Raw genomic sequence first — 17356 nt, 5'->3', positions numbered from 1 at the left:
CCTCCCTGAACTAAAGGTCAGTAAAGGGTTACCTGTACATGTACAGTTCCACATGAGCAAGGTTTCTAATCATGGTGTATATCTCTATGCAAATTTAGAATGCATTACTAGGATTTATTTAAATTTCACAAATGGCAAAGCCAGCAAATAAATTTCTCAGAAAACTAATCTCAATTCAATACATACTTAAATTTGTACCACACCCAAGTTCATCCTAAATCATTAGTTGATGCAGGTCTTCTTGCAGGTCTTCTTGCTCCCTCTCATGTAGAAAAATTGCCTCTAGTCCATCCAGTTAAGATTAAAAGAATACCTTCCACTGGCATCAATAGATACCTGGAGTTCTGGAGCACAGATCAGAGGGAGAGATCTGGAGCTAGGTCTTTAGGGATTAGACTCAACACCTTCACACACACACACACACACACACACACACACATACACAAACACCCCCCAAGAAGATGCAAGGACTGATTCTGAGTCAGGCAAAAATATGGAGATAGATGGCACTACCAAGATGTCAAGGATGAAGGTGCAGCAGACTGGGGAGAATCACAAGGACAGACAGAAGGAAATCTGGTTGTCCTTCAGAGGAAAATGATGCTGAGCTGTCTGAATCCATTGGGAATGCAGGGGAACACCAAGAGGAGGAGGGACTGAAAGTACAAGACCCAAGATTTAGGCATCAGATGAAAAGGGAGGGCCACCGGATCACTCAGTGCTCAAAGAGATTTGCAACCAGGGAGCAGGCCATGTGGTTGACTGACCTTGAGGGCAGGATGGCTCAGCTTGCGAAGGAGAAGCTGCAGTAGGCACAGTTTCATAACAACCCTCTTTCATGGTGCTCTAATCTAGGGAACTAACTGAAGCCAATGAGGTTCTGTGTAATGCAAAGCTTGCCCAAAACATTTGTAGCCTGAAGCAATGTTTGCTTGTTTGCGTAATAAAGATAATTGACAGGAAATTCAACTTAATTGTGGGGACTACAAAGGGAGCCAACAACAGGGCATGGGACACACTTCAAGAGTCTCTTCTAGCTGAGCAGTCTTCGGTGTGCGCATGCCTCCTTTCAGTTTCTTTGCTCTATATTTAAGAGGACAAGGCCAGTCAAAAACAGAGCTGTGGTGACATGCGGTGTACTGTACGTTTAGAGTGCAAAGCATGGAATGGACAATATTAAACTGATTTTAAACTGGTTAAAGCAGGTTAATCACATGATTTTATGTGAAATACTAAGAGGTAACAAAAAATAGAGATTTTTTTAATTTAAAAATTGAATGACATAAAAGCCTTTACCATAAAGGCAGAATTGCCTCTCAAACGAGAATTCAGATTTCTAATCAATAAGTATAAAAGCAAAGGGCAGTTATCTGAAGGAATACACTTTTTTTAACCTGGAAAAGGATCTTGATACAGGGACCCAGTCCAAAGCATTTTCTTAGGTAGAAAAACACAAGCTTCTACGTTGCTTTGTTAAAAAAGAATGATTAAAAATTCATGCAGAAATTCTCTCACTTTCTACACACACACACACAAACTTAATTTTAAATAAAATATGGATACGTACATGTAGGCTGACAGGTGCATCAAAACATTTGAACACAGCAACATCAGTGGATAACTAGGTACCAGTCTGCACATTCATCTGGAAAGTGCAGATCCAGCTCAGTTTTGGAATTCACAGAGACCAGCTTTAAGCATCCCAACTTCTAGATGCCGTTTGGCCAACCAACACTTACACAATCAAGACATTCATAACATGTAATCTGACAGATCCACCCAGAAGTTCCAGTTACTTCTTTTTTTTACAGTCTTGAAGCTAGAATACAGGGGGGACAATCTCATAATTTCAAACTGTCATCCGTTTATTTGAAGTGACATTTCAATATTTCAGCGCCATGGGCAATATCCAGCGTGTCACTACCATTAACATAAATTACGTTGCTATAGCACAAATTATCTTTAGTGCAATGCCAATAGTACTTGTTTGGGCTGATGTGCTTTCCCATCATTTTAAATGACACTAGAGATCATTTACATGAGCACAACATAATTTACATTAGTGGAAGTGTCACACTGGATACTGTTGTATAATATTCAAGCTGTGTGGCAACTGATAATGTAGGGGGCATTATAAAGACAATATTTACCAAATAAGAATCATTTGCAAGATAAATATATTAATATTTATAATACATGCGTCATTTCTTTTCACTTCAAACAGGTTTCTTTCTCCCCGGTTTGTACTGATCCTTTCCAAATACTTGCTTTTCTGAGTACCATTAAAAATACCACTTCCTTGTCTTTACTGTTAACACAGCTGCAAAGCAAATCAATCAAGTGGGTTATGCTGACAGACAATGACTGTTAAGCTTCCTGAACACTGGCGAAAAGTGTTCAGTCAAGTGTTCAACAAGAAATTGTGAAGCCAACCAAAACCATAGATCCAGAGAGCTGGAAGGAGTTTCAAGGGTCAACAATCCAGTCTACAGTGCCAGCCCAATTTCTTCGGCCTAAGTAATTCCTGTCAGATACACATTCAGTTTCAGAACATACCCTCCAATGATGACATCTTGCCATAGCAGTAATTGGTAGTGAAGGGGCACAGATCACACAGTAAGGACTTGGAATTTAAAAAGGATGATATAATTCCCTATAGCTGAGGCTCATCCCTTGTCATGACTCATGTTCATCGGCTGGGCTACAGGAGAATGGGAACCAACTTCCCTGCAACTGAAATTCACAACTCAACATCCTCACTTCAGTGGTGAGCACTGAGCCCCTGTCAGCAATCCGGAGATGTCTGGCAGTGGAATTTCTGAGTCTGTGTATGCAAAAATAGGAGGAAAAGCCTTTTCCTGCTTCCTCAATAACTGCTGACAGTTGCTGGCTGATTGGGACTCCATGCTCTCTTTGCTTCAGGGTGAGGATGTTTGGTTTGGGCATTTGACATTGGTACAACTATTTATTTAGCAGATTCCTATTGCACTTTTTGAGGAGAATCGTGAAAATAGCTTATAATAGATGAGAACACAGACAGCTCTGCTTGAGCATGAGTCCACATCTGATGCTTTCTAGTTGATGTCAGTGGGCCCACTGGGGTGGGGGGGGGGGGGAGGCAGTTCAACTAGAAACAGTCCCTGAGTTAGAAACACAAAAAGAAGGAAGCTAAACTTGGATGAAGATGTTCATTTCGGATGTGCCTTTGTTTAAGCAAATTATTTCCAATTGTTTCCAATTCTGGGGCATAAATGTGGAGAAGGCTCCTAAGAAGTAGGAAAGGGATTAAGTGTTATACTTCCTTGTATAGCATCATCCAGCCAAAATGTAGGCACCATGTTAAGCCATTTCAGTGAGAGCTTTAGGAACATGTTTAAGTTTCATTGAAATAAGGGGTATTAAAAATGCAGTTGAGTGGGCCATGCTGAAATATTTTGGTTAACAAGCTGCATCAGGATAAAGCAGGTCATCCGAAGGATAGCTGTATGTTGCAAGTATAACATTATTGATATTATTTAGGTTGCCCTAGTAGCAGAGTCTTACTCCAATTGTTTAACGTTTCTTTTACCAGCAGAGTGCTCAGCCCCTACTCAGAACTTTGATGTTCTATATTAGATTCATCCTAAATGGGGAGAGGAAATATGGGTAAATCAAGTATGAATAGAGGTTCAACAATAGTGAGCGTAGGATGGTCCGGCAAAAAGATGTCAGTCATGTGGCAAACTAGCTGAATGACAAAGAAACACTGTTCTGTTGTACAGAACATTCTGCATGAATGATGGCCGTATTAGTGCTCTTGTCTTTCAGGTTTATTTCTTTTCCTTAATGTAATTAAGCCCCAAATCTCCACTGATGTACACAGGCACATAGGAAGCTGCTACACTGAGTCAGACCATGGGTCCATCTAGTCCAGTATTGTTCTCACTGACTGGTAGCAGCTCTCCAGGTTTTCTGGCAGGATTCTTTCCTGGCTTTGTTTGGAAATGCTTAGGAATCAAGCAGGGAACCTTCTGCGTGCAAAGCATGTTTTTTGTCATGCTGAGCTGTGTTCCCTCCCTTGACACTGTTACCTTAACAGAACAGAACAACAGAGCCAGTGTGGTGCAGTGGTTAAGAGCAGGGGACTGGGACTCAGACGATCTGGGTTCTAGTCCCCACTCGGCCATGGAGCCCACTGGGTGACTTTGGTCCAGTCACCGACTCTCAGCCCAACCTACCTCACAGGGTTGTTGTTGTGGGGTTAAGATGGAGAAGGAGAATGATGTAAGCTGCCTTGAGCCCTTTGAGCAAAAAGGCAGGATATAAATAAACAACAAACAAACAAACAATGGAGCAAACTCTCCTATTATTGTTAAGCTTGGTGCTTAATCAAGGGAATGAGAATCTGTAGATGGTTCACACTTTCTCAGTGGGGAAGCACTGCAGTTTGTGATGCTCAGCTCACTTAGGATGTATCCTCTAAGATGGTGATCACAGACATTTAAAACTTTCTTTCCCAATAGAGAAAACCAAAACCAGAAACTGCATTTTAAAAAATGGTCTGAGTTCAGGGCTAGGATTGCCAAAACTGAACTTTGAAGAATCTAACAACAATGGAAGTAAACACATTTATGAAATTCAGTAAAGGGCTCGTGGCTCTTTCAGTTGATCACCCAGCCACGGGCATTGCCCTGCAAATAGCCACAATATCAGTAAACTGTGTTGCTGACAGAACTGGAGTTCAAGGGCATTTATCCCAGAAAGAAGTCTGATGCAACTTCTATCTGGAAAAGAATGAATGCTTGTCACAATTATTCTACTCCTAAGTGCACTTTTCATTAACATAAGTGTCCATGAAGAAGTCAAAATTATAGTGATTAAGTATTGATTCAAAACAATACATTTCTTCTTGCACTGACTGTGCAGCTGGTGCGGAGGTTTTAAGAAACAGTAGCTTTGGCTTACTGTTCAGTGTAGAACTGATGACATTTAACCAACCTTTTTCAGGAATACCAGTAAGTCATATGCTTGCATTAAAATTTAATTCAAGATGTCTGCTTATGCAAATTTAAAGCTTTAGCAAAGTAGATACTCTCATTTGCTTTAATATCAAGATTAAAAAAGAGAACTCCTAAATTGAATTGGGCAACATTCAATACTGTTATGTCACCAATGGAAAAAAAATAACACTTGTTTGTACAACTCTGAAAATTAGCTTAAATTTACCATTCTGAAATGGTAAAGTCAGTGGAGTTCATGGAAGGGAGTTCCACCGTAGTTTCCAAAGCTGCACTAAATCTCCATTGCTATGAGCATTGAATAGTGCCCAGAATTTAACTTATTTACATGTTTATAGTAATAAATCAAAATGGGAAGAGAAGGGTCAAAACTAATAATAGAAGAAAAACTTTTGAATGTTGAGCAACAAGAATATCATACAAAACTAACTCCTAACATAATGCTGTTAGATAAACAAGGTGATTTTCTTCATTTGTACAAAAAGATGTAATATTATCTGCACCCTAAAGCAGAACTTCATAGAATTGGAGGGCACCTCTTTCCAGTAGCCAAGTAGAGGGACTATCCTCACCCTTTTTCACAGCCCATCCATAGATAGAAAGGTCTGAGTGAGCTTTTGGGGTGCTTCTGCCCCTGCTTATTCTCTTCTGCCCTACCAGTTCCATTATATTGCTCCACCTTCATCCTGGAAATAGCATTTCCACTCATTTCAGGGCCGCCCCTAGGAAGCACTGAACCTCCCTTGCTTGAGCAAGTGGTGGGTACTTTTTAGGCATTAGGAATGATATGACTCACCCCTTGCGGAAGGCCAATAAGCTTCACTGAAAGCAGCAGGACTTATTTCTGAACAGATGTGTGTAAGATTGCACTGTTAGTATTCTGTTTGTACATATGCTTGTGAACACCTGTTTGTCACATTCATCTCTTTCTAAGCCTATACCAAAAAATTCCAAGGAAAAAGCCACAGTATGGCAGGTCTCCAAAGGTTCCAAAGGGACCAAGCATACTGTGGTATATGCAGGTGGGCAAAGAAGGCTTCTGTCTGAGACCCCAAACAGTGGTTGCCAGTGCAAAAGCTCCAGTGCTGTGTGGCCTCTGCTCTAATTATGCTGTAGTAGCAAAAGCCACTGTTTCCACAATTTCAGTAGTGTCTGCTAGCACAGGAAGTCTCGCAAGACTATTGACATGCTCTTGTCAATGACAAGAGAGGTACGGACATTCCATAGGCAGTGGTTTCTTCTAGTGGAACCTAAATAACACCGGCTGCTGGACTCTGTTGGATCCTTCCCAGCTAATACAGCTCAGGAGTGTCCTCCAGACATTTCGGCCATAATCTTTGACCATCACTTATGAGACACATAGTGTAAAACCTGGAGGAGACCAGATTGTCTGCCCCAAGTATGGAAAATATTGAGCAAGTTGGACTAGGATGGTCTTATTTGGTCAGTTTCTGCTTTGCTTGGAATAACTATCTGCTTATTTCTAAAGGGAGGCAAGTTGCTGCCTTATGTATGCTCTGCTGCTGTTCCACCTGCCAGAAAGGAGCATTTTCACTCATTTTGGATTGCTCCTTGGAAGCACTACATGACCATGTGCAAGCAGTGGGGTTGCTTGTGCAATGGAATTGATGGGGCACATGAAAATCTGCAACAATATAAGTGCCCTGTTGGATGCTAGACTTTATTTATTTATTTTATGTTACTCGATTCAGAATTGTTTCATTCTACGTGTCTATCAGGATCCTGTTGGCTGATCTCCAGTTTCTAGTAAAAAAAAAAAAAACACCAAGAGAAGTCTGTCCATCTTGGAACTATACATCTTTAACAGAAGATCAGGCAATTTCCTGAGCAGCACTTTGGAACCTAGGCAGCATCTACAGGACCACAGGATTTTTAGAGTCCAACTCCAAGGTTTGAAAACAACTCTGAAATTGGAATTGGAACCCCATGGTCTGTGTGTCCTGTCCCACTCATTACTAGCAAAGTTGGGATCATGCCTGCTGTTTCTCTGAGGTGGTTAAGAGTTATCACAGAAATGCTGATGTCACCAAGGTATGACATACCCTGGTGGCACCTCAGTCTTCTTCCATTCTACTCGGAAGTATGGTAGCTAGATGTCAAATTGACTGTCTAGCTGATTTGTAGGGCAGGAATAGTGCAGAGGTGACCTTCACTTCCCTGCTTTTCTTGTTCTGCACAGGATGCACTTAGCCTTCCAAATCTGGAGGGCCAAGGTCAGCTTCCTTGGATTGCATCCTTCATGGTGCTCTGATTCCTCACTTTGGCAAACCTTTCTTTGTCCTGTGAACAGTGTGACTTCATGGAGAAGGTGTCACAATAAATAGAATGTCCCCGACTTTTGAACAGTGAATTAGATTCAGTCCAGATCTCCACCTGAGCCTAGGTTTTGGTTTTTTTTTTTAAATGTATGTGCTGCTCTTCATTAAGCGCGCACACACACACACATTCCAAAGAGTGATTGTGTTCTTTGAACTGGATGGATAAATCATGTGCTATGCATGCTAAAGTATGTTGAAATATGCTATAGCTTTTAAGATACTAAATTGCTTTCTCTGTGTTTTAGGCGATGGGAAGGAGGAGACCCTGGTGTGTCCAATCAGAAGACACCAACAACTATCCTCTTAACACCAGAGAGAAAATTCCACAGCTTTGGTTATGCAGCCAGAGATTTCTATCATGACCTAGATCCTAATGAATCAAAACACTGGTTGTATTTTGAAAAATTTAAGATGAAGCTTCACACCACTGGTGTAAGTAATGGATGAATTCTGTACTTCTAGTTAAATCGTTCTTTTAGGTTTTTACAAAAAAGCATGTAATATTTTTGGCAGCATTTTCCTGTCTATCTGTGAAAGGCTATTTCAAGCCTTTTAAAATAAATACCACTCTTGACACCATCAAGTTAAGTGCAGTTTCATCTCACAAGCCCATCAACACGTCTTATCATTCTTGGGGTAGAATTTACCTTAGTACAGGCAGATTACAGAGGCATGGCCAATTCAATTTTTTTGTGGCAGTGAATGCTGGCAAGCATGAAGGAAAGCTAATGTATCTGTGAATTTCAAGGATAGCTAAGTGGATACTCCAGATTGTCAAAAGCTGCCAGTCAGGCCATTGGTTCATCCAGCTCTCCAGGGTTACAGGCAGGTATTTTTCCTTATCTTACCTGGAGAAAGTGGGGATTGAACCAAGCATGTGCTGTATCACTGAGCCATGGAGACCCACAGCTAGCCATAATTCCATATGCTGATCAACATCCTGTTTATGCATATGTCTTCCCTGTATATATTAGAATGGTCACTCTGGCAAACAGTGCTGTATATACAGCTAATCTGCTAAGTGGATACTTATTTAGAGTTTAGTGGATGTTTACACAAAGTACTCTGTAATTCTAAGTTGATCCCTGTAATCACTAGGTGGCCACATGGATAAAGATCTTCCTGCAATTGCAAAATGATTTATATGCACCTTTGTGTATGTGTGTTTGAGTGATGTATAGAAACTGATAGATTACTAGCCCACATGTAGGGTATATATCTTCTTAAGGCAGCTACAATAAATTATATAACATTAGCATTCAAAAGTTTTAGACTAAAGTAAAAAAAACAATTAACATAAAAAGAACAGCAGCAGATTACACAGTTCTGAAATATAAAACCCTAAAGTGAAGAGGATTGTCTTTTGGTATCTACCACTTCTTAATTATTTTATTATGGTTGTTTTCCTCTAGAATCTCAATCTGGAAACAGACCTGACAGCTGCAAATGGCAAGAAAGTCAAGGCACTTGAAATATTTGCTTACGCTCTTCAATACTTTAAGGAACAAGCATTAAAGGTAAACAAACCCCTTCTGTCTCCAACACTTTACATTTATAACTTTGACAAATGTTGCTGTACCGGATTGAATGTTGTCAAACTTTGCCCGCAGCGGTTTTTGCTGTAAACAGAGTGGAGCAGCAGTAGGAAATGTAGAGGCACTGTGAAAATGTGTCCTAGATCTTGTACACAACCTTCTACCTGGCCTATGAAATGCTTTTGCAGCATTCCATGATGCTCAGGCTGGTGGTGACATCCTGATTCTTCTGGAATCTGTGGAAGCAGCTTTGGCTATGATTTCAATATACCGCCAGAATATTTCCTCAGCCTAACAAAATGCTTAGTATCAAATTATTTTATATCCAGGATGTTGTGTTTGAGTGAGGAACAGCCAAAGACTTCCAGATAATTTTCTGACAGTGTGTGCCTGACATTTGTTCAAGGCAGAAAGGACTTTTCTCCCAGATTAAATAAACAGTGGTTGTTGACTTGGTCCTTGAATCTGGGCCAATTGGTTTTTGCTTAATTTTATAAGTACCATGATAAAATTGATATCCTAATAGGTACTTCTTCCATTGTTGCACTTCTGTCTCACTAAGTCTTTTCATTATATACTAGAAACTTGATGCTTATGTTTTTCAACCTTTTATTACATGGATTAACCTGTGTAGGAATATTTTTCTCAGTGCTAAGTATCAGATTAGTTCAGACATAACAAAAAGCAAATCACATATGGAAGGTTTTGCAGGGGAGCCAAGCAGGCACAATCAGGAAATACACATCAGCACCATGGTCAATCACAGTGAACTTTATCATGGTTTATCATGGATTATTCCCTGGAATCCTGGTTTGTCATGGTGGGAGTGTGGGGTTATTGGCTCCAGCAATGCAGAGTTTTGCTTCATAAATACCACTTGCATAACAACTTCCCATACCCATGGTTTAAATTGTCTGAAAAAGGAGGACAGTGAGTGACTCCTTTAACATAAAAGTGGTATCTGGTCCATTTCCAGCATGAGTTTGCATCAAAGACCATTCTGGAAATATCAGTTGCAAGTTTATACTGCCCTGTTCTCTCAGCTGTGAGCATGCCAACCAGATCTAATTCCCCCCACTCCCCACCACCCCTTATAGATAAAGCATCATACATGGCAAGCTCGGAAGGGCCATTGCCTGAGGATCAATTGCATCACAGTGACCACGTGTCTTAAGGCCAGTGCGTGGAGCTGCTCACTCTCTTTCACAGAGAATCTACTCCCCTCCACCAAATCCAGTTCCAGAACTGTACGAAGAGGGGGATTGTTTTATTTCCCATATTCTCTTCTCATTGAAAAGCATATCCTGGTGCTCTCCCAAAGGTATTCTTTGCGGTATGTAGCATGTCTAGCAGTGTCAAAGGGCAGTTTTCAGTGGGAAAATGATATGCAGAGGTGCATCTGTGTCCAGATGCTTCTGTACCATATTACTGATCAAGATGAGGAGTTCACGCAGATAATTCTTGTGAAAGAAAGTGAGGGACAATTGTTGGCACGTGTATGAAAACACCCCTTTAAAGTAACATTCAGTTTGAACCGGAGACCTCAGAGAGCTAATCAGAGTAGATAGGAAGAAGTCAGTTAGATGAACAATTGTTTTGCAATCATATAACATCTTTGATTCCTCTATTTTCAAAATACTCTTTATGGGGGATGAAACTGAATTACCTTTATGGCAATCTTTTGAAAATCTAGAACCACATGCGGTGCTGAAAAATTTAGGAACAAAGGTGAAAATTAAAAAGAACTAGGGAACACTGACGGTTGCACTGGAGTTACAAGGCTGCAAACACAACAGAACTGACTTGAGCCAAAAGTTATAGGCATCAAAGTATTATTTTCTCTTTAGGTTGATTGACCCCAAAATGGCTAATTCTTGATAAAATGCCAGTCATTTTCAGACAAAAGTTTAAAATCTTACTATGGCAATCTACCCTGCCATACATGCATACACACACATTCATGCTGAATGAGCATATTGTACACCTTTTTGGATTCTTGTCCTCTTGAAGAACAAAGAGAAAATTATCCATAAGGTCATTGTGCTGTGGAAGGTTCCTGAGCTACATTACCAATACCACTGACTCTGCAAATTGAACACAGGTTCCTAAAGAAAACATTGAAATACTGTTCATTATACGAGAAAAGGGTTTTTTTTCTTTTCTTCCAAACAACAGATTCAAATGTCTTCAGAGTTTCCTGTGGGGAAAGGAGTTAACAATTAACTCTAAAGTTTTAAAGTGTGATTTAATAATGGAAACATATGCAGGAGTCATTTACATTCACTGAAGTGCAATGAAATAGAGTATTTATACAGCAAATATTTTTCAGCTGGAATAATGCTTAGAAATGTCAGTTTAAAGCAGTCCACTATCACCTTGCCTTGAAGATGCACATAAAATAAGCTCATATGTTTGCCAGATTTTGGGCTCTTAGTTGGAAAAAAAAATCACACTGCCAGATCACACATTTTTCTCTAGACATTCTTGACAAGGTGTAACTGAAACCTTGGTTTTGACATTCTGGGCATTCTTAAGATGTCGATCAGTTATTTTAGCAGCCTGCCATAGACATAACATTACAAAACATGAAATGCTCCAATATTTTCACAGGAGTCACTTGCAAACAATATCACTTTAAGAAACAGCTGGTGTCAATTTTGCATCTCACCACAACTTTGCTTCATTTGTTCCAGGAGTTGAGTGATCAGGCAGGTTCGGATTTTGAAAACTCTGAGATCCGGTGGGTCATCACAGTGCCAGCTATCTGGAAACAGCCTGCAAAGCAGTTTATGAGGCAAGCTGCATACAAGGTAAGATTAATATTGTGGGCAGCCTGGAGACAAAGAGATGGAAAGGATTTCACAGCCTCCCAGTCTTGCAACCTTCTTTAATTCCCTGATTATTATTGTTTTTTCAAACCACAAAATAATTATGTTCAGCCACTACCAATGAAAACTCCCATTGGGATACTGCAGGTCCATCGATGACAAGCACTTAGTAAAAATAAGTGCAGACTTCATAAAATAGATATTTCTGAAATGTTTTCTACTCTTGAGAAATAGGGTACAATTTCCAAGCTATATCCAGGGTTTTGGAGGTTAACATTTTTCCACCATTGGAAGCAAATGAAGCAGGATATTTTTTTATCCATCCAGAAGCTAAATCAATCTGAATCTCCTAGGCATTAGGGTCCTTTTAAGGGCATTGTCTCTTCTCCTTGGAGCAAAAACATAGAAACATAGAAACTGAATGAGTGAGAAGGGGGCTCCTGGGCCATCTAGTTTGACCCGTGGCTTCAGCCAGCTCCATCCAAGCGTTGCTTGAACACCCTCACTGATGGGCCTCAACCACCTCCCTTGGAAGTCCATTCCATATCCTAGGGTTTCTAACCATCAGGAAGGACTTCTTGACATCCAACCTGAAGTCAGGTTCCTTGAGCTTTACTCCATTGGATTGGGTCCTGCCCTCCACATGACATCCCCTCACATATCTATAAGTTGCTAAAAGATTCCCTTGGAGTTTCCTCTTCTCGAAGCTGAAATGACCCAGTTCCCTCAATCTGTCGTCATATGTCATCCCTCCCAACCTGGCTACCATTCTTGCAACCTGATTCACCTAGCTGTATCTCTCATATAATGTGGATCCCAGAACTAGACGTGGTACTCCAGTTGTGGGTGCACCAGAGTTGTGTAGAGAGTATCCATACCCCCCTAGATCTGGAAGCCGTCTTTTGCATTTGCCCTCATAACCACCGGGACACACTACTGGTTCATGTCCAGCCTGCTGTCAGCAAGTACTCCGAGTTCCCTTTCACAAGTGCTTCTCTCCAGCCACTTGTACCTGTGACACCTGTTTCTGTGTCCCAAGTGCAAGACCTGGCACCCTAAACCTTGAGACATTGAAATAACACTGCCAGAAGACAGATGAAGAACTTCTAGTCTGTGGGCATAATCCATTTTTCAGAAGTTCCCCTTCAGGTGTGCTTGAGCCCTCTGGATTTCTCCAGGGGCAGAATCCAGGGAGGAGTTCCTGCTGTCATCCCCAAACTGAGACCAGTGATACCCTCAAGGATGTGGGCAGTAGGGCTAGACAAGTGGCCCCATACCCCATTGTCAGGGCACCTCAGTTTAGCAACAAGCCTGATCAGCATTTAAATTAAGATTCCTTGGGGCTTCCAGGCAGTCAATAAGCACAAGGCATTTCCTGGTCAAAGGCATCGCAAGCCTTTCCAATGTCACATGCCACTGTTTAGTTTGCTAGTTTTACTGGCTCTCCAGATTGGAGTTTTGCACTTTTTTTTATCATGGAAGCGAGTCATGTCAATGTGACTCACTTCCAGGATAAACCCAGTTCATAAGAAGTTTGGTGGAAAAAGACAGAATGTAAAAGCACATCTCTAGACTTGCACAACTCTCATTCATGTTGGGAGAGGAGTATTTGTATAATCATGTATCATGTGAAACATTTGGTATGGTGAAACAAACATAGAAAGTGTTTCACTTCATGTACTAAACCAGGTTTGCACAATACCCCATTTAACCCATGATGAGCCATGGGAAATGCTCAGTTTACAACCTCCAAATGTTTTTTCCCGATCCTGGCTCTCAGCATTATGTGATGGCTATGTAACCCCAGTGTTTAATTCCCAAAGGCCAAGTTCAGAAGACACACTGAAACCCCATCAGGGATAGCATATTTAAAATGATATCGGTCTCATTCCACAGTTCATTATGTTAAATAGCCCATAGTGAGTACAGTGCATCATGTGAGACAGGTCGTTTTCTATATGAATTGTCAAGTTCTGAAACCAGAAAACATAATTTTGAAGTCAAACTCAAGCCTTCTTCAAACAAATTTATTTTTTTTGTTATCAAACGTATAGGCTGCTGATTAGCCCTCTGAGGGCTCTCTAAGCAGCTTACAACATAAAAAACAGGTCAACAGTACAATTGTAAGTACAGGGGGAAGGAAGGGAGGGAACCTGTTGGGAGCAGAGTGAGCTCCTACAATCAGGTGTTAAAATCAGGTTTTGAAATAGCTTCGAAAAAGGGCAGTTTTGACCTGGCACCAAGACAAAAGTAGTGACAGCACCAGGCAGACCTCTTTAGGAAGCATATTCCAGACATGAGGGGCAGCCACTAAGAAGGCCCTTCTTCTTATCGTCATCCCTTTTACTTCATTTTACTTTACCCGTGGCAAAGTGTATGTAGAAGGGTGTTGCAGAATGCATTGCTGTTCCCATCCTCTGTGGGTATCGGAAGTGAGGAAGTGCGCATGTATAAGCCCCTACACATGTAGGGTTGGCTGAACCCTGGAACCTTGTGTGATCCTGTGTGTGCAAAGGTTTGTGCGAGATGTTCCCTGGCCTCAACAGCCCCTGGTAACACAGATGGGTGCAGGGTGGGGGAAGATATGCATGGGTGGCTTCAGGCAGAATAGCAGTTCTTTCTGCAAGCTTTGTCTTTCTAGCATATGAAGGCATTTAAATGAGTCATGTTTGCCTACATTTGCTTCATTATCTGCCTTTATTCCAGTGGGGAGCATGATTGAGAGGAAATGAGATAATGGACATTATGGGAGGTGTTAAGGTCCTATAGAAACCAAAATAAATTATTGTGTGCTCTTTGGAAGCTGGATGAAATGCAGAATTGGAGTCACTGGCAGCTAGAAAGTCCACAAGCCTACCTTTTGGTTTCTGAACCCAGGTTTAGCACTACCCTGTTTTCAAACTTTTCTGTTGGCTCCTAACCATTGCTTTTTAAAAAGGCAATGTTAGGTAATGTGTAAAAAGAAAAGGAAGAATAAGAACTCAACACATGTGCTAGTACATAAGAACCAGGCAGAAGGGACTGTGCTATGTGGAGGCTGCACAACCGAGTGAATTCATAGAGCGCTTTCTTACACATACGTAAAGTCACAGAATATGCTGGTACTGGCGAAGGAGAAATGCAAGGGAGTGTGTGTGTTTGTGAGTTAGACCAATGCAGCCATTCTGTTGTTCATGGGAGGAGTACAAATAGGGGAGGGACATGGGCAGGCACACAAGTCCCCTTGCTGTCCCTTCAGACAATCAGTCCCTAAACTTCCAGTGTTGAGGAGAATGGTCTGAAGCAGGATTCTGTCCATGATGCTTAAGCACCGTAGACGTTTCTGTGTGGTCAGGAATGGAGGAAGTTGTATCTGAAACATTTTTGCCTCTTGGTTCTCAGCACAGGAAAGCTGGGCCTCCAAGGGGGAAGTTGAGAGGGGGGCTAGTGTACGTGCCTGTCTCTCCCCTGACAGGGTGCACTTTTAGTCTCATGCGAATAGGCTGAATCCCTGGCTAGAACTGGTGCCCGATTTCTTGATTCAGATTCACTAGCACCCATTGAGGTAATTGAGTGATCTGTGATCGAACAGTACTCAGGCAGCTCTGCCTAATCTGCCTGTTAAATAGGCTCAAGCCAAATATTGCCCAGCAGAGACATACGCCAGTTTCCTGGGGTTGCTTATTTTAATGAAAAGCAGCCGCAGGAAACTGCCAGTTTGAGTGGCAGTTGGTAGGGGAGAGGTGGGGTTTCTCCTCCGTATTGACTATGTGCCAAGCTGCTTTTCCACCTGCAGTTGAGGGTGGGAGTACTTATACCCCTTTTCTCTGCAAGAGGACAAACTGCCCTGGGATTTTTGCACCATTATCAAGCATCCTATGCATTGAAGCAGAGCGCCTGTTGCCAGATTGCCCCAAGTCACCATAAAAAAGCCAGAGCAAAAGATATGCAGGTATAGTTAGTATCAGGAATGGTGTAGGAGTTTTCATGTATGTACTTTTAAAATAAAACAATTCCAGAGTGTTCCAGGACCCGTGAATGATCCATAGCTACTGGGGTATACACACTACACTCATGCGTTGTAGTTTCCCTCTTTTTTCTTCTTTTTTTTGGTATGATAGGGAGATCTTTGGTACATGCAGCATTAAGTTCCCCTCTGCCCGTGGAGTGTTTCTACCTGAAAGAATAAAATGGGGAGATCAGCATGTACACTAAGCTACAGCATAGTAGTGAGTTGACATCATGGATTCACAGAGTCTCAACCTAGCCACTCTTCAATGTATAAGTATGTGCCAAAAGGATTGTATGGAATGGGGAGGGGGGTGATGCCCACTTTCTATCTTTTTGAGAAGGTAATGCCAACCTTCCCATTTTCTGATCACCATCTTCCTCAACATCTAATAAATACAAAGTAAACTGACAATCTCTTCTTGGGTTCAGTTTTGCCTAACATAAGATTTATAAAGATGTCCATACCGCCCCTCTGTCCTTTATTTTTGCTTCATTTGTGTCTTTGCCATGTTTAGATAGGTATATATTTATTCTCCCCACTTAGAATACCACATATTTGTTTTTTGGAGCTAGGAAGAATGAGCTGATGCACTAGTAGTGAATATGCTGTGCAAGTTTTCTAAATGTGTGTTTGGGTATCTTGAGTTATACCCTAACATGTTTAGAGTCACCTGAGACATTTTTCACTGTTTGGTACCTCTCTAATGTTGAGCAACATTTTTCTCAACAGTCTTTATTGTGGGATTGCTAATGCTAGTGCAAGAAGCACATCACTTAAAGGTTTCTGATGGAAGGACACAGTTGTAGGTAAAGCAGAAACATTAGAGACTCATGTATTATCTTTGTCCATTGTTGTTTGCCTGCTGCTTGTATGCATGTGTACATCTGGAATGGAAACTAATTGTGTAAAGAGAAAATTAGATGGATATTCTCCTGACATTTTCCATCTGTGGCACCATGGAACACTGTTGAATACTGCCTGCATCTGTGGTGGATTGTGTCTCTGTGTGTGTGTGTTGTCTATAATACTTTAATTGGTTCAAAATAGAGCTGCCAGACTGCTGACGGGGGCCAGTTGTTATTCTCATATAATGCCTGTCTTCTACCAGCTACATTGGCTCCCGATTGAAGTCCAGGCCCAATTTAAGGTGCTGGTAAATGGTTTAGGACCAGGATACCTGAAGGAACACCTTTTCCTTATATGCCCTCCTGCCCTTAAGATGTGCAGCAGAGGTCCTGCTCTGGGAACCCTCCTTGAAGGAGGTTAGGAGAGTGAACACCCAGAGGAGGGCCTTCTCTGTGGTGGCGCCCTGACTGTGGAGTGCGCTCCCCAGAGAGGTTTGCCTGGTGCTGACTTTATATGCTTTTCGGCGCCAGGTAAAACCCTTTTTATTTACCCAGCATTTTAAAGCTTAAATATATTTAATCTGGTTTTATTAATCTTAATATCCTCAGTCGCATTCTTGTTATTATAGTTGTAGATTGTTTATATTTATTGTTTATTTATATTATACTGTAAATCATCCTGAGATAATTGGTTTGTATAGGATGGGATAAAAATGTTCTAAATAAATAAATAAATAACTGTGTGCGAATCAACCAAATTGATAAATAGTGAGGATAAAGAAAGGTTTTGATTGAGAACTTTGGTTCAGCTTACAGAAATA

The 17356-nt window shown here is 41.2% G+C and overlaps 1 protein-coding gene across 1 annotated transcript in view; it reads left to right on the top strand.

The window, feature by feature from the left end:
* Positions 1-17356, top strand: part of HSPA12A (heat shock protein family A (Hsp70) member 12A) — a 59003-nt gene that overhangs the window by 16292 nt on the left and 25355 nt on the right. The window contains exons 4-6 of the mRNA XM_044431499.1: positions 7582-7768; positions 8749-8853; positions 11565-11681. Of these exons, the coding sequence (XP_044287434.1) occupies positions 7582-7768; positions 8749-8853; positions 11565-11681 (409 nt within the window). The remainder of the gene's footprint in view (positions 1-7581; positions 7769-8748; positions 8854-11564; positions 11682-17356) is intronic.

Source organism: Varanus komodoensis, unplaced genomic scaffold, assembly GCF_004798865.1.
Source record: "Varanus komodoensis strain SLA01 unplaced genomic scaffold, ASM479886v1 scaffold1, whole genome shotgun sequence".
NCBI lineage: Eukaryota > Metazoa > Chordata > Lepidosauria > Squamata > Varanidae > Varanus > Varanus komodoensis.
Note: the sequence above shows the minus strand (reverse complement) of the source record. Positions and strands in the feature narration are given on the sequence as shown.